The sequence below is a fragment of the Echiichthys vipera genome (assembly GCF_963691815.1).
Source record: "Echiichthys vipera genome assembly, chromosome: 3".
NCBI lineage: Eukaryota > Metazoa > Chordata > Actinopteri > Perciformes > Trachinidae > Echiichthys > Echiichthys vipera.
Genome location: NC_139828.1, coordinates 1883991 through 1902105, shown reverse-complemented (window position 1 = coordinate 1902105; position 18115 = coordinate 1883991). Strand labels below are relative to the sequence as shown.

General features: G+C 44.0%; 1 protein-coding gene across 1 annotated transcript in view; it reads left to right on the top strand.

Moving 5' to 3' along the window:
- kifap3a (kinesin-associated protein 3a) overlaps positions 1–18115 on the top strand; it is a 47183-nt gene that overhangs the window by 11769 nt on the left and 17299 nt on the right. The window contains exons 10-13 of the mRNA XM_083911120.1: positions 2247–2409; positions 10621–10721; positions 17754–17862; positions 17947–18059. Of these exons, the coding sequence (XP_083767246.1) occupies positions 2247–2409; positions 10621–10721; positions 17754–17862; positions 17947–18059 (486 nt within the window). The remainder of the gene's footprint in view (positions 1–2246; positions 2410–10620; positions 10722–17753; positions 17863–17946; positions 18060–18115) is intronic.

Genomic DNA, 18115 nt, shown 5'->3' with positions numbered 1-18115 from the left:
TTGCACTTATTAAAGCTGTTCCTCTGCTGCAGAAAAGAAAAACACACGCTGATCAAATTTCAATTTAATAAATGCTTAACTCTCTGGTCCACGTGTCCCGCGGCGCTCGTACGCGGACTAATCCGGCCTCCACCTGGTTCCAATCTCACTCCAGTTTGTGGGTCTTTATCAAAGCCAGACCCTGTTAGGAACCGGGTTTATCTCCTTGTTTCCCCTTCACTGTATCTCTTGATTCAGATTAAAGAACCCTCCGGGGGGTTTTGACCCGCTCCGGCATGTGTCCTGCAGGAAAACTTGTGGTTTCAACACGTTCGACTCGGTGGAAAAGATCCGTTTACAGCAGAGTGGGAGAGAGGGTCTTTCCATTTAAGGGCGCGGGTGTTTAATTGATTCAAAGGGCCGATGGTTAATGGTACCGTGTGTCATCGGGGTTTTATTTACTCTGCAAACATCAGCGACTTTCTCCACATCAGATAAGGCTCCCGACACAGGTTTATTTCCCCGCTGCTGTCACTAATGGAAGGGGGATGTCAGCGGTAATTGACGCGGGCTGCAGTTGATTATGGCTAGAGGTCTGGTTTGTGACGGTGCGACTGGAGCTGGTTTTGCACACAGTAGCAGCGTTTCTTTTCTAACTGGGAGCAGGTTTGCGTGGCCGTGATATCTGGCTCTGGGGGAGAGAGAGAGAGAGAGGGAGACACGTTAACGAGCAGCACCGGACTGAGGAGCAGCAGCAGCGATGGGCACATGTTCACACATCAGGGATCCCTAAAGACTCTGCTGTGCAGTCGTCAGCTCAACACCTCCACCTGCCTGCAGGTCCTGTGAACCTCCTGCAGGTCCCTCAAACCTCCTGCAGGTCCCGTGAACCTCCTGCGGGTCCCGTGACCCTTCTGCAGGTCCTGTGAACCTTCTGCAGGTCCTTTGAACCTTCTGCAGGTCCTGTGAACCTTCTGCAGGTCCTGTGAACCTTCTGCAGGTCCTGTGAACCTTCTGTAGGTCCTGTGAACCTTCTGTAGGTCCTTTGAACCTTCTGCAGGTCCTGTGAACCTTCTGCAGGTCCTGTGAACCTTCTGTAGGTCCTTTGAACCTTCTGCAGGTCCTGTGAACCTTCTGCAGGTCCCGTGAACCTCCTGCAGCTCCCGTGAACCTTCTGCAGGTCCCGTGAACCTTCTGCAGCTCCTTGAAACCTTCTGCGGATCCTGTGAACCTTCTGCGGGTCCTCGAACCTTCTGCGAGTCCTGTGAACCTTCTGCGGCTCCTGTGAACCTTCTGCAGGTCCCGTCAACCTTCTGCAGCTCCCGTGAACCTTCTGCAGGTCCCGTGAACCTTCTGCGGGTCCCGTCAACCTTCTGCGGGTCCCGTCAACCTTCTGCGGGTCCTGTGAACCTTCTGCAGGTCCCGTCAACCTTCTGCAGGTCCCGTCAACCTTCTGCATCTCAAAGTCGTTTTACTGTCAAAGAGGAGGAAATGAAACACAAAATCTTCATCTTTAAGAAGCTGCAATCAGCAACTAATCGACTCAGCGTTGCTCTCAAACACTTGAATTTCAATGTTACGGCAATATCGTCAAGGAGCTGCTGCACATTGTGTTAGAAGGAAATGTATTAATATCAATAATAAAGCAAAACAATTATAAACGCGAGGACGCACCGCTGACCTTCCCTTTTATCTGCCACAGCGTTGCTTCTGTTCCTCGTCTGGATTCACGCTCACGTGTAAAACGCTTGTTTTAAAATGTGGAAACTCGAATATGCGGCAAAAAAAAAAAAAAATATGAGGAAAGAAAGAAGAGGAACACAGAAAACTGAGGTTAAAAAATGATTAATTTAATCTTAAAAATGGAAATAAGACCATAAAATACACAGACTCATAATAATTGTATTTGAGTGAAATATTACATCAAACCGTTTGTTTGTCCGGACATAAAGACAAATAAAGACAGTGAAACACATTTTTCCTTACATGTTTCTCATATTTGTCTGTTTTTTAACATTATTTTAGAGTCAGAGAATCACAGCTGTAGCAGCAGGTATCTTCAAAATCCTTTTAAACATGGTCAATGAGTCACGTTCACATTTCTACAGTTTCTGGGGAGTTTCTTGTCACTGTTTCAGGCTTTTCCAGCTAAACTCTGTGACGTGTGTCTGTGTGTGTGTGTGTGTGTGTGTGTGTGTGTGTGTGTGTGTGTGTGTGTGTGTGTGTGTGTGTGTGTGTGTGTGTGTGTGTGTGTGTGTCGTCTGCAGGCCGAAGCGCTCGCCGTGGAGAAGCTGTCCCGGCTGGTCCCCTGCGAGCACGAGGAGCTCCTGACCACCACCCTGCGCCTCCTGCTCAACCTCTCCTTCGACACGACGCTGCGCAGCCAGATGGTCCAGACGGGTCTCCTCCCCAAAGTCTCCTCGCTGCTCGGTAATCAGGTTATTAATGACGCCGTGTGTTCCACGTGTTTGTGATAACTAGTTACGTTACAGCGCGCTGACACTCACAGGAATACTTCTGCGTGACTAAAAACTTTGTGCATGTTGGTTATATTGTAGAGGCTTTCCTCTGAATGTATGGACTCTAGCGTCAGGGCATCGACTCTGCAGGATAATAACACGCGGGGATGGATTACTGAACAGGCCTGCTGGGGTCACGGGCACTGATTTACAAAACAGACACAAAAAACAACTACAGATGACAAAAGAGACACAAACAAGAGACAGAGATGCAAAAAAACAACCACACAGAGACGCTAAATGACTGAAAATAGACACAGAATGACAAGAAACTACCCGGAACTACTACAAAGAGAACCAAAACGACCAAAGACGTGTAAAATGAGCACAAAGAGATGAAAAACAACCACAAAATTATCACATTACTGCAAAGCAACCACAAAATGACCACAAAGAGATGCACGGTGCCCGATAACGGTGCAGAGTAAACACAAAATGACCACATAACTGAAAAGTAACCACAAAATGACCACATAACTGCAAAGTAACCACAAAATGACCACATAACGGTGCAAAATGACCACGTAACGGTGCAAAATGACCACATAACTGAAAAGTAACCACAAAATGACCACGTAACGGTGCAAAATGACCACGTAACGGTGCAAAATGACCAAATAAATGCAGAGTAACCACAAAATGACCACATAACTGCAGAGTAACCACAAAATGAGCACATAACGGTGCAAAACAATGGAAAATTGGCAAAAACGACCACAAAGAGACAAAAATACAACCAAAAATGACGCAAAAGAACTAAAGATGGCGACGGGGGCTCTTGCGTGTCTGCGCCCGGGGGCCCCGTTGTCTCGTGATCCGCCCGTAACAACATGAGCGATGGACTTTTCATCTCTATAATAGAAAGATTTGAGCTGATTCAGTGGCAGAGTGGGCGCTGAGACGCACGCTTCTCTCTAACCTGTGACTCTGTGACGCCGTTTATGACCGAGGTCGTTCTGTATGTTGCCTCCGCAGAAGGAGAAACCATCACTCCGGACTCAAACTCACTCATAATATCTAATTATTATTATTATAACTGAGGTGTGAGTGTAGGTGCAGCGCTGACACACGCCGCGGCCTCGAGCCCGTTAACAGCGGCGACCTCCTGAGAGCTGCAGAGCGTGCGAATCCTCGTCTTCGTCCGCGGGGTCAGGAGCACCTCGACGGAGCTATTTTGTGTCGTGTTTTTTGAAGCCTCTCCGGGGGAGTCTCGGGTAACGGGCGCATAATTAATAAAATATATTTGTTAGAATAACACGCCACCGCCTCTGCACAAATGTTTTCGCAGCAGCGGCCGGAGAGGCGCAGAGGTCTGCAGAGATTTAGAGGAGCGCTGCTTTTTGGGAAGTGTGTGTGTGTGTGTGTGTGTGTGTGTGTGGGGGGGGGGGGGGGGGGGGGGGGGGTTCTCCTACAGGAAACGAGGTGCACACTTAATATAAGTTAACAGTGAAATATTGCGCCGGCTCACGGCTCTGACACCGTGGAGTTTGCCCGTGTTTGTGTGTTTGCGCATGTGTGTAACGCGCTCCGAGGTGCCATTAATCATCCGCTCTCACTGCCGACCGTCCTCTCTCTCCACCGACACACTCTGCAGCAGAGAGTCTTATCTCTGCAGAGGGCGGACAGCCTCCCCTCTGTCCGTCCAGACCCCCCCCACACACACACACACACACACACACACACACACACACACACCAGAGGTCACGACCTCCTGATGATAAGATGAAAGTGGAGAGAGAGCCTCCACTTGTCATCATCACCTCCCACTCCATCCATCCTAGAGCTGCGTGTGTGTGTGTGTCTCTGTGTCTGTGCGTGTGTGTGTGTGTGTGTGTGTGTGTGTGTGTGTGTGTGTGTGTGTGTGTGTGTGTGTGTGTGTGTGTGTGTGTGTGTGTGTGTGTGTGTGTGTGTGTGTGTGTGTGTGTGTGTGTGTGTGTGTATCTGCATATTTGAGACTGAAAACAGCATTTTAGGACATTTTTGCCTGAAAAACCACGTGTGATGATGAACAGATGATCAGAATAGTTAAAATATATATTTATTTAATTATATTTCTTTGGATTTTCTTTAAAATGCATTTATACATTTATATATTTGTGTATTATTTAATTTTAATTAAAAAAAAGATGAATGAATAGAAAAATAATAGAGAAAATGACGTAATTAGTAAAACTTGTGGTTTTATTTACTTTCCTACTTCATTTTCTCTTTTATTTGTTCTTTTTTAAATTAAAGGGCAAATAAAACATTTAAATAAATATATAAATCTTTTCTTTCAAGTATATTTGAGACTGAAAACGGCATTTTGTGACATTTTTCTTCATGAAAAATAGAATTTTAGTTGTGATTTTATTTCTGTGGATTTGGTTTTCCTTTAATTTGCCGTCTCCAAACATCATGTTGTTGTTTAAAGGACAATAACGTCTAATTTAATGTAATGAACAAATGTAATAATAAGTTTACTGTGTACTGAGGATTGTTCTGGATTCAAATATGGAGTTTAAACGGCTGGAAGGTGCTGGAAAAGCATCAAAATGCACCTGGAAATGACGGGAAAATGCTTGAATTTGACTTTGGAAAAGGTGCAGGAACCCTGTGCGTCAGTCGTCAAAGTTGGTAACTTCTTCATAAAGATTTAATTTATTTTTTCCATATTTTCAATAATTGCTGAAACCTGAGACAAAGATCTTTACGTGCTCGCTCTGTTGCTGCTCTCAGGACGGGAAACGCACTCAAAACAAACCCCATAAACTCACTCACTCAAGATGAAGCGATTCTTTTTTTCCAACCCAAAGTTAAATTTGCATAAACTCACCAATCAGCAATCACCGGGTGTTTTTTCATGTTTTTGTATCAAAACACCAAATAATTCTGCGTCAGGAGGACGGTCGGCGTGGTGTTTGGAAGAGAGAGAGTCAATCAATCAATCAATCCTGTATGTGTCAGGGACAGTCACATTAATGAACAACGATAACACATCACTGTAAAAGTGCCTGATTAGAGCAAAGATGCTCATTTGCATCCGTAGAAAAAATACAAATCCTACTAAATAAGATTATAGGGGCGGCAGCAGCTCAGTCCATAGGTGACTTGGCTGGGAACCGTAGGGTTGCTGGTTCAATTTCCGGTGTGGACCATGTATGGAGCGTGGACTGGTGGCTGGAGAGGTGACAGTTCATCTCCTGGGCACTACCGAGGTGCTGTTGAGCAAGGCACCAAACCCCCAACTGCTCGGGGCGCCGATCACTGGCAGCCCCCTCGCTCTGACATCTCACCTTAATTGTGTGTGTGTGTGTGTGTGTGTGTGTGTGTGTGTGTGTGTGTGTGTGTGTGTGTGTAACATGAATAATAATATAATAAGAGTGAAAAAATTAAATTTCCCCGTTAGAATAAAGTAATTCTTCTTCTTCTTGTTCTAAATAAATAAAATACAAATAGAAGAGACACAACACATGACACACTCAGGAGGACACCAGACCCACACGTCATGTGTAATATGACACAGTCGAGTCAGTGGTCGCACTTTTGATTTGATTTAAACCACTTTGTGAGTCGAGCCCTTATTGTGGAGGGAAGACTGTTCCAGGTTTCCCCCCCTACAACAGACGACACACTCTTCCCAAACGCAGTGCATCTGTGGGGGATCTCACAGTCTCCTCTGACACAGGCCCTGGTTCTCAGACCTTCCAGAGACAGTGGAGGTGGAGCGAGACCGTGGAGACTTTTATACACACAACACGCAAATCTACATGTTTTAAAATGATGGAAACTTAAAAAAGTGTGTTTTTTAAGGGTCTTGCAGACGTGGCAGGAGAAGGGTTTTGTATCCAGAGGCTTTAGAGCTCTTTTATAGAGACTGTCTGTTGGTTTGAGTGCTGTCGTACAGTCTGGTGACCAGCTCGTGAAGTAAAGAGGATAAAATAATCTAAATAAGCCCAAAATTTACCAAGTATATTAAATTAACTTCATATTATTTGAAACAAATAAAGTGTACAATAGCAGCTGTTGCAAAAATAGAAGCGATCGCTGTGACTGTGTGCACGCATTTCGTGTGCGTGTGTGTGTGTGTGTGTGTGTGTCTCTGTGCGTGTGTGTGTGTGTGTGTGTGTGTGTGTGTGTGTTGTCTCCTCAGGTCAGTAAAGTAACGCATTAACAACAGAGCGGCCCAGACGCCTCTTAACGTACGCGCAGCTGTAATTTTACGAAGGTTAGGCGGTTTTAAATCAGGCTGGGGTGTAATTGGAGTTTAGCTCTCCCACTAACTGCCCCTGAACAGTCTAGTTAATTCTTAACAGCCCCCCCACCCCCCCTGCCCCCCAGCCCCCCCACCCGCTTCACCCCTTCACCCCAAACCCTACCAGTGTTTTGAACATTTAATGGGATCTCTCTCCTCGCTCATAAAGGATCCTCCATGTTCCTACCAGCAAAGTGAGGGAGTCCACAAAGGTCTGGAGGAGCTTATTGCCTCTGTGTGTGTGTGTGTGTGTGTGTATGTGTGTGTGTGTGTGTGCATTTTTAAGGTATTGGTTCGAGGTAAAGGCTCGCTAATGAGAAGCACATGTTCTGGCCAATCGCCGGCTGCGCTGGAAGGTCCAGAGCAGCGAGCAAACGGAGCTTTAACTTATTAAAGGCAGTAAAATTGATGCTTCCTCCTGTTTTCCCAATTAAAGCTCCGAGCCGTCTCCTTCTCTCTCTCCCCCTCCTGCGATCCCAGGGCTTCACGGAGCACATCTGGATCTAATGCTCTGCGATAAGACTCCCTGTACGGCCTGTGACCGGAGTTTTTAACTGAACCTGCTCGGGGGGAGGGGGGGGGGGGGGGTTCTGTGGAGGCTGCTGGTGCATCACAGGAGGTCTGTCTGTGGTTCTGGTCCAGCGGAGAGCTTCTCTCTTAACACTTCTCTTAATGAAAAGTTCCCGGGTCAACGTCTGGTCTGAACTCTGTTAATCCTCTCGGCTGCCCCCCCCCCCCCCAGGCCTCCAGCTGTGGTCACAGGTCAAACTCATAAAGGTCCCGGGGCTCAGTGACGGTCTAACACTCGACCCATTCTCCGTCTTTATCTCCTGCACGCTGCTGCTGCTGCTGCTGCTGCTGCTGCTGCTGCTGCTGCTGCTGCTGCTGCTCACACACCGTAGTGACAGGGAACGCACTGAGATCAAAGGGTCGGTTCACCCGAATCATATAAAAGAAACATGTTGCATCCGTGCAGATGAGTTCAGGGTTTCTACTCTGCTCATGGGAAACAGGAGAAACCAGAGACAGCGTCAAATGTCCTGGAAAATATTTTGTTGTTCCCCATTTTCTCCTGCAGAGTCGTAGTTTGTGTCGGTCACACAGGAAGTCTACTTACAAACAGGAAACAGTTTCAGACCTGAAACGTTAACGTAGTTGTTTACAGCAAAAAAAAAAAAAAACACTGTGTGATAAAGAAGTGCAATAACCAGTAAACTGTAAATGAAGAGCTATTTTTCCAAAACGAGATAAAGACAAATTTTAATTAAATGAGTTTGAGCCACTTTGCTGTTTACAGAACCTTTTCACTGCTTCATCAGTGTTTCTGCCAAATCGCTTTATTTCCTTGTTTAAAATGGTCTCAAGATGCAAAATGACACTTAACGACCAAAACCAAACAAATACCGACTAAAAATGACTGAAAATGACCAGAAATAAATGCAAATCAACTAAAAATCGACGTAAAAACGCCACAAAGGTGCAAAATGACCACAAATGGACCTAGAGCTATTAAAGAGAAACAAAATGACACTAAACAACCAAAACCAAACAAATAGTGACTAGAACTGACTCAAAATGACTACAAATTAATGCAAATCAACTAAAAATCGACGTAACACCATCACAAAGGTGCAAAATGCACCTAGAAAAAGCTAAAAAAGTGTTTGAATTTGTCTTTAGAAAAACCCTTGAAAGCTTTGGAAAAAGTCATGGGAATTATGTGATTTTTACTGTTTATTTAACTGTTTGTATAAAATTAGATTATTAAACATTATTAAATATGTAATTCACAGCTGTGAGGAGATGGAAAAGCTGGAAAATGCACCTTGAAAAGCTAAAAAAGTGTCAGAAAACCCTTAAAGCTTTGGGAAAGTCGTGGAAATTTTCAGCGTTTAATGAAATTAATTGACATTAAATTAATTTAACAGTTAATAACTAATGAAGGAAACCTTTTGAGATTAACAGGAGCTGCTGCACATTGAGTCAGAGGGAATTTAAACAACTATTGATGATAAATAACACAGTAATATTCACGTGAGGATGCACAGCCTCAGTACTTTCTCTGTCTGAATTCCCGCTCTTGTGTAAAAAGCTGATTTTAAAACAGGGCAGCGTGAAAATGAAGCTTCTTCCTGTTTCGCTGCAGAAAGCTCGACTGTTCTGACTCTAAAAGGCGTTTATTCTCTTTTTTTAAGGTTTTCAGCTCCTTCTCAAAGCAGTACACCGTCCGCGCTCTCCTCCGCGGATGATCCGCAGACCCCAGCGCACAGTTTTCATTGGAACCGCGTTCCACCGCAGAAACGGTTCCCTGTGTAAACCTGTTGGCAGTGAGGTCTGTGGAGTGTCCGCACGAGTCACTGGATCACTGTTTCACACCAGGCTGATACAAAGATGGCCGACGTCTCCACCTCCTCAGAGTCTATTTCAGTAGGGATCGGACGATGTCAAAGTCCCGCGCGACACATCCGCAAAGACCGAACGTGAGTCGTTTAACCCCGTTTTTATAGCATCAAATAACAAATGAGTTAAAACCAAACTTGAACAAACATCAGCGTGATCAGAGCGATCTAACATGACAGAAGCCGCCTCTTTAGGAGACCAGCGGGAGGTCCTGAGTGGACTGATGCACGGGCGTATAATGAGACAGTGGGTCCCCTGGGCACAGACCCCTAAGAGGCCCCCCCACTGTGTCTACACAGGAGATTTAACTTTTCTTTGTGGTCATTTGTGTCTCTTTAAAGTCAGTTTAAGTCATTTTGCATCTAATATTTTGTAATGTTGCACTTAGTGGTCATCTTGTGGCCGTTTTGAATCTATTTAAATTCATTTTGTGGTATTTTTTAACGTTTGTTTTGCACCTCCTAGTGGTCGTTTTGTGGTTATTTTCCATCACGTCCAGCTGGGAGGAGGCCTCGGGGAAGACCCAGGACCAGGTGGAGAGATTAGATCTCCACACTGGCCTGGGAACGCCTCAGGATCCCCCAGTTAGAGCTGGTTAATGTGGCCCGGGAAAGGGAAGTTTGGGGTCCCCTGCTGGAGCTGCTGCCCCCGAGACCCGACCCCGGATCAGAGGCTGGAGATGAGATGTGAAAGATGTAAATGTGTCTCGCCCGTACGCTCCGTTACTGATGTTAAGATGAGATGATTGTTATGCATCCATTTTAAGTTGTTTTTCTTCTTTTGTGGTGGTTCTTGTGTTTCTTGGTCATTATTTGGGGTCACTTGTCTTCGTAATATGTATATTTTTACATTATTTTTGTCTATTTTCAGTAATTTAGCATCAATTTACATCTCTTTAGTCTTTTGTAATGCTAAATACGGCTGTTAGCTGCGTAAATATCTAACGAGATAAAGCAAAAGATAATATAAATAAATTATGCACAAAGCTTTTCATCCATCAACATGACGTCACAACGCTTTAAACAAGGCCACGCCCATTTAAGGGACAGGAAGTGTTTCATTCAGTTAGCACTACCTAAAGTGCGGTGCCTTTAGAACAGAGACAGTATAGATCTAGAGGATTGGACTCCCATTTGTTTTTATTTGCAAAACCTGCACAAGTAAAGTGCAAATGTATATGTTTCATAATTAGGGACGACTGTCCCTTAAGGGAAAATGAAAAACTCTGCTGCAGTTCCACATTTAACCTTCTAAAATACTGTTTTTCCGCCCGTGACACACGACAAACTGAGAAACTGCAGTGGAGCGGCGCTGATTCTGCACCGAATAACATCTGACCTCCAACAGAAAAAATACATCCAGCTCATTAATATGTTCAAAAAACACACAGCTCTCTCTAGATGTGGTCATTGGCTTCCCGCGGAGCGTTACGGCACAACCGGTCATTCATCCGTTGACTCTCCTCCTCCTCCTGTGTTTGTGTTGCAGCTGACGAGGGCCAGAGACAGCTCAGCATGTGCATTCTGTACCACATCAGCGTGGACGACAGATTCAAGTCCATGTTTGCCGACACAGACTGCATACCGCAGGTAAGACTGGCTAATGTACGCCGCCAGCAGACCAAAACAGACACATTAGCATCAGCGGCTAACGGCACCGGGGGAATTAATGCATGGGAAACGGAGCGAGAGGGAGGGACGCACACCACATCTGGAACCCTAAACCACTGGAGCGCCGCTGCTCAGTCTTCCCTCTCGCTGTGACGACAACTGCTTTTTTCTGCTTTCCTGAAAACATCCTCGTGCTATTTCATCTTTTTTCTGTCCTCTGCACACGTTAGCCTCTTGTTTATGCTAAATTAGATTAAACCGGGATCAACGGGTCCAGGAAAAACAGTTGCAGCTTTAAGTGGAGTCTCCTCCTGCTGGATATTAGAGAGGACGCAGCTTTAAGTGGAGTCTCCTCCTGCTGGACATTAGAGAGAATGCAGCTTTAAGTGGAGTCTCCTCCTGCTGGATATTAGAGAGGACGCAGCTTTAAGTGGAGTCTCCTCCTGCTGGACATTAGAGAGAATGCAGCTTTAAGTGGAGTCTCCTCCTGCTGGACATTAGAGAGAATGCAGCTTTAAGTGGAGTCTCCTCCTGCTGGACATTAGAGAGAATGCAGCTTTAAGTGGAGTCTCCTCCTGCTGGACATTAGAGAGAATGCAGCTTTAAGTGGAGTCTCCTCATGCTGGACATTAGAGAGAATGCAGCTTTACGTGGAGTCTCCTCCTGCTGGACATTAGAGAGAATGCAGCTTTAAGTGGAGTCTCCTCCCGCTGGACATTAGAGAGAATGCAGCTTTAAGTGGAGTCTCCTCCCGCTGGACATTAGAGAGAACACAGCTTTAAGTGGAGTCTCCTCCTGCTGGACATTAGAGAGAACGCAGCTTTACGTGGAGTCTCCTCCTGCTGGACATTAGAGAGAATGCAGCTTTAAGTGGAGTCTCCTCCTGCTGGACATTAGAGAGAATGCAGCTTTAAGTGGAGTCTCCTCCTGCTGAACATTAGAGAGAATGCAGCTTTAAGTGGAGTCTCCTCCTGCTGGACATTAGAGAGAATGCAGCTTTAAGTGGAGTCTCCTCCTGCTGGACATTAGAGAGAATGCAGCTTTAAGTGGAGTCTCCTCCTGCTGAACATTAGAGAGAATGCAGCTTTAAGTGGAGTCTCCTCCTGCTGGACATTAGAGAGAATGCAGCTTTAAGTGGAGTCTCCTCCTGCTGGACATTAGAGAGAATGCAGCTTTAAGTGGAGTCTCCTCCTGCTGAACATTAGAGAGAATGCAGCTTTAAGTGGAGTCTCCTCCTGCTGGACATTAGAGAGAATGCAGCTTTAAGTGGAGTCTCCTCCTGCTGGACATTAGAGAGAATGCAGCTTTAAGTGGGGTCTCCCCCTGCTGGACATCAGAGAGAATGCAGCTTTAAGTGGAGTCTCCTCCTGCTGGACATTAGAGAGAATGCAGCTTTAAGTGGAGTCTCCTCCTGCTGGACATTAGAGAGAATGCAGCTTTAAGTGGAGTCTCCTCCTGCTGAACATTAGAGAGAATGCAGCTTTAAGTGGAGTCTCCTCCTGCTGGACATTAGAGAGAATGCAGCTTTAAGTGGAGTCTCCTCCTGCTGGACATTAGAGAGAATGCAGCTTTAAGTGGAGTCTCCTCCTGCTGGACATTAGAGAGAATGCAGCTTTAAGTGGAGTCTCCTCCTGCTGGACATTAGAGAGAATGCAGCTTTAAGCTCTTACGTCCGTCTTTATGATAAGGTCTGTGTCATGACGGCCAGATTATGACTCATCATGTCCTGGAAAAGTGGTCAGTAGAGAGCGTGGCCCCCTGTGGGACACGAGGACGGAGACAGAGTCGTTTGTGATCATGAAAATGAAGTTTACCCCCCCCCCCCCCCCCCCCTCGTGCTGCTTTCCTTCAACTTTCGATCTGCGCCTCGTTGTTGAGTTACGCTCCGTCCTGATTGAGTTGACCCGGTCACTCGCTGCTCTCATCATCGGCGATTAGCTAAATGTGCGTCGTGTTTGTTTGTTGAGATTGGGTGTAAACGCGGGCCAGATGTGGGGGTCAGGAGAGCCGTCTGTTTGTTCAGAGGGTCGCGTCAGCAGCACATCTGAACCCCAGCCCCCCCCTCCCCTCCCTGTGCTAGAAGAGATGCTGGACCAGCAGCATGACCAGGATGTGACCTCTGACCTCGCCCTGAGGCCAGCTCACCCCCCCCCCCCCCCCTCACTGCCCTCGCTTGCCTCCATGTCTTTAATGTTTCCATCCATCTCTCTCTAACACACCGAGCTAAATGTCAAGTTGCATCTTTTTCACTATGTTTCGCACTTTTTTACACTAAACTGGACAAATACGAACATCTGGACTTAAAAACACGACATACACACCAAACACATCAGTATCTTTACAGAAGGGGTCAAAGGAGCTGGTGAACATAAATGTTTTGCGGTGCTTTTTGAACACAGGCAGGGACGAGCAGAGCGGACATGGAGCGGTCGGCTCTTCCCGAGTGTGAGAATGGTGTCATATTGCTATTAATTGTATTTATTCGTTGTTTTAATGGTCAGCAAACGACACTGAACCTCGGTTTTTATTTTTTGGACAAATTAAAATCTCTCAAGTCAAAATAATTCACTACAAGCGTCACTCTTTCTTTCCAAAACCTGGTTCTTATTCTATTTTATATTTATCAGAGCGATCAGCAGCGTAACATTTGTTATTTTTAGATTTAAAGCACCTACAGACTAGACTTATAATAATAATAATTACAAATAACAATATAACATGAAGGTAGCTGACTTATCAAAGCTAAATATTCTAAATCTGCACGTCTTGATGGAGTCATTCTTTCTATAATCTGCCAATAAATCAGTTTTAAGCTCAATAAACAGATATTTGAATTAAATTGTCCTCGACGTAGAAAATCTTCCAGAACGTTAAAACTGTACCGCACACGTTTATTCAGGAGTTCATTTTATTTGTTATTCTTTATCTTCCCAGTCTTCTTTTCTAGAATGACGTTTAAAACTGTCAAATATTCACACACACACACACACACACACACACACACACACACACACACACACACACACACCTATATACATGCAATTAATGGAGAGATGTTAGAGCGAGGGGGCTGCCAGTGACCGGCGCCCCGAGCAGTTGGGGGTTCGAGCAGTTGGGGGCCTTGCACAACAGCTCCTCGGCAGTGCCCAGGAGATGAACTGGCACCTCGCCAGCCGCCAGTCCACGCTCCATTCATGGTCAACACAGGGACTCAAACCAGCGACCCTCCGGTTCCCAGCGGAGTCACCTATGGCCTGAGCTACTGCCGCCCAAAAAGCAGCCTTCTGAGTATCTTTGCAGAATTATAACGGTGCAAAACCCAAATCAAAGTGCTCTATTTTATCGACTGTATCAGTAATTTGTGAATGTGCCCCTTTTAAAATCTGTCGGGTCCTAAGAACGAACAAAGTCAGAGGTTGTGAGAGTAAAATTAAAAAGACAGCTGTGTGTTTTTGGGATTTAATAACATAAGGAGAAGTTACATCCAACAATTATAAACCTATTGAGCTCAAACAGCGCTCCCTCTCCTCGTTTACTCTCTAGTTCGCTCGATTCTCCGTCCGTTTCTGTTTCTCTCCTCGAGTCTCCGTCCAAAACAGTAACCGACCTGACCAGCTGACTTTCTATCTTCTAACACCAGCTGCTCATGACTTGACGATCAGAGTCTCAGGCACCGTCGCGTTTTCCAATCGAGGCGGGACGCGCCAGGTCCACACCGACGCAGCGACTTTTCTCTGCAGCGCCGTCTCGTCGTCGCAAATCTTTGGTCTGAGCTGGACGTGCAAATTAATTCAACTGACAATGAAAAGAGATGAGTCTGAACAAAAAACCAAAAGGAAATTTGTCACGTTTTCATCGTTAGCCTGACGTATAAATGCGTCTTAAAGAGGAAGTCAGGCAAAAATGGACGGCGTGGATGAGAATCCATCAAATCAGCCATGGAGACAGTTTTTTATGTTCATCAACCGTGTTTAGAGAATGCTAAGAGACGCTAACAGCCCCAAAGGGCTAACAGTGATTAGCTCGGGGCGCTGAACGCATTCAAAGGTCTCTTTTAACCACTAATGCTGGTGAAAATCACGCCAAACCTCTGCAGCAGCATGAGAAGAGTCCCTACACACACAACAAAGCAACAACAGCGTAGTTAGAGAACCCAGAGTTTATGGTAAAGAACAACTTGTTAAAAGGATAAAACCCACAGATGGAGACAAACAAAAGGTGCTAAAACTTCAGGACGCCGACATAAACTACACTTAAAATGGCCGCCATATTTTCAGTTTCGCCACTAAGATCTGACGCCTGGTGACCAACCTGACAACCGCTTTTAAAAGTCGACGTTTCAGCGCTGCACCCTTTCATCCTCTCTCACCTCTTTTGCACTTTTAAGACCTCTCTCTCTCTCTTTTATCACTTTCCCAGGCTGGGGACTGACCCGCCCCGCTCCCCTTCCCTTCCAGCTCTTTAATGGGGTCAGCGTTTGGTGCTGGAGGTGGATGTCAGGAGTGGAGGTTGGGGTGGGGGGGTGGGGGGCGGAGGTTGCTGTGCTGGTCTGACTGCGGCGGTGGCGTTGGGCTCTGGGCTCTGGGCTCTGCGCTCTGACTGGGCCTCCGGTGGCTGTCTGTGGTAAATAAGCAGAGGCAGGTGCCAGAGAGTCTAGACGGGGCTTGATTTGGGGTCCGGGGCCCCTGGTATGTGATACCTAACCCAGGCCCGGCCCAGCCTCGCTCTGATTCCTGACTCCTCACAGGGAAGCAGTGCACCTCTGCCCCCCCCCAAACCTCCACCTCCACCTCCACCTCCACCCCCGCAACTCAAAGCTTTTCCTGTTTAATGTTAAATCAGTGCAGAGACGGACGGACAGACAGACGGAGGGAGGGAGGGAGGAGGGGGAGGGGGTTTGGGATGCTGGGATTTGCCCTTTCCCTTTATCTCTAACACCTTCTTCTAACTCTTATTTTCTAAAACAAGTCTTTCACTCCCCTGAGCTCAAACCCTGATGTCCGGCTTTAACGTGGGCCCGACCCCGAGTGTGTGAACAACCATTTGCGGTTCGTCGGGGGAATGAAAAATAACTTTTCTGTACTAAATGTGCACTGATTCTGCACAAATATGACTTTTTCTAAACAAATGGCTTCATTAAAGTCAATTATATGAATTTAATGTGATGAAAGAACGCTGGTAACGACTAAATAAGTTATAATGATTTTTATTTTATGGGTTTAAAAAAGTGTCAGCAGATGGAGAAAGATTTTACACTTTAAAGAATATCTCACATTATGAGACGTGCCGTGTTTTACATTTTTCAACCAATTCTAGAAACGCAGAAGAAAATAAAATACAATTAAAATACAAATAAATAAACATCATGTTGCATCTCAGCCAATTTCTGACAACTTCTAAAGAATAAATTAAATAGTTAAATATTGCTGTAAGTTCATTATCAGTGTGTTGTTGACCATTTAAATAAATAAAGAATTAAAAATAAATTAAAAAGTTATATAACTAAAAACATTAGTCAGTTGTTGACCTCTTAATACATTAGAAATAAATTAAATAGTTATATTACTTTAACTAACTACTGTAATTATCAGTGTGTTGTTGACCAAATATAATAAAGAATAAATTAAAATTGTTATATTACTGTTAATACATTATCAGTGTGTTGTTGACCATTTAAATAAAGGAATTATTAAAAATAAATTAAAAAGTTATATAACTAAATACATTAGTCAGTTGTTGACTTTAAATACATTAAAAATAAATTAAATAGTTAAATATTACTGTGAAAACATCATCAGTGTGTTGTTTACCATTTAAATAAATAATAAATTAAAAATAGATTAAATAGTTATATTACTGTAAATTCTTTCACTCCATTGTTGACCACTTAAATAAAGAATAAATTAAAAATTAAATAGATATATTACTGTAAACAAATTATCAGTCTGTTATTGACCATTTAAATAAAGAATACATTAAAAATGAATAGTTATATAACTAAATACATTAGTCAGTTGTTGACTATTTAAATAATGATAAAATTAAATAGTTATATTACTGTAAATTACTTCACTACGTTGTTGACCATTTAAATAAATTAAAAATACATTAAATAGTTATGACTGTAAATTCATTATCAGTGTGTTGTTGACCATTTAAATAATAAATTAAAGCTAAATTAAATAGTTCTATTACTGTAAATTTATTGTCAGTTGTTGACCTCTTAAAGAATACATTTAAAAAAATAAATTAAATATTTATATTACTGTAAATTCATTATCATTGTGTTGTTGACCATTTAAATAAAGAATAAATTATAAATTAAATAGTTATATTACTGTAAATTACTTCACTACGTTGTTGACCATTTAAATAAATTAAAAATACATTAAATAGTTATGACTGTAAATTCATTATCAGTGTGTTGTTGACCATTTAAATAATAAATTAAAGATAAATTAAATTAGTTTTATTACTGTAAATTCATTGTCAGTTGTTGACCTCTTAAAGAATACATTTAAAAAAATAAATAAAATATTTACATTACTGTAAACACATTATCAGTCTGTTATTGACCACTTAAATAAAGAATACATTAAAAATTAAATATTTATATTACTGTAAATTACTTCACTCCGTTGTTGACCATTTAAATAAATTAAAAATACATTAAATTAGTTTATTACTGTAAACACATTATGAGTGTGTTTTTGACCATTTAAATAATAAATAAAAAAGATAAATGCTATGACGGCATTTCTCAGCGTGTTCTCTGCATCATGTGCTTCGTAACAAAGGTTTTCACATAAAAACACATCAGAAAAACTAAAACTCTGACTCTGATCGTTACCGACGTGTCCGTGATGACGTCTGGGGCTCTACTTTAACACGGCTGCACTGAACACACCACTGCAGATGTGTATTGCCATTATTTTATCTGGAGCCTCAGAGATGAACGAATGAATGAATGAATGAAGCGTTGGCCTGACGTGTGGAACCTGTGATTGACAGCTGATGCAGATGGTGTTGGACTGCGGCGAGGAGACGATGGACGTTGAGCTGATCTCGCTCTGCATCAACCTGGCTGCGAACAAGAGCAACGCCGAGGTCATCTGCGAAGGTCAGAGCCTCAGAGAACATGGGATGAGACGTTAAAGCGCGCCCGATCGTCTGTGGTTAACGTCTTTCCTCCCTGTTGCCCCAGGTAACGGCCTGAAGATGCTGATGAAGCGTGCCGTGCAGCTGAAGGATGTTCTGGTGATGAAGATGATCAGAAACCTTTCTCAGCACAGCGGACGCACCAAGAGCCTCTTCCTGGTCAGTACCGGCTCTGTTTTTAATCAGGGTTCCTACGCAGTCTGGAGAAGTGTGGG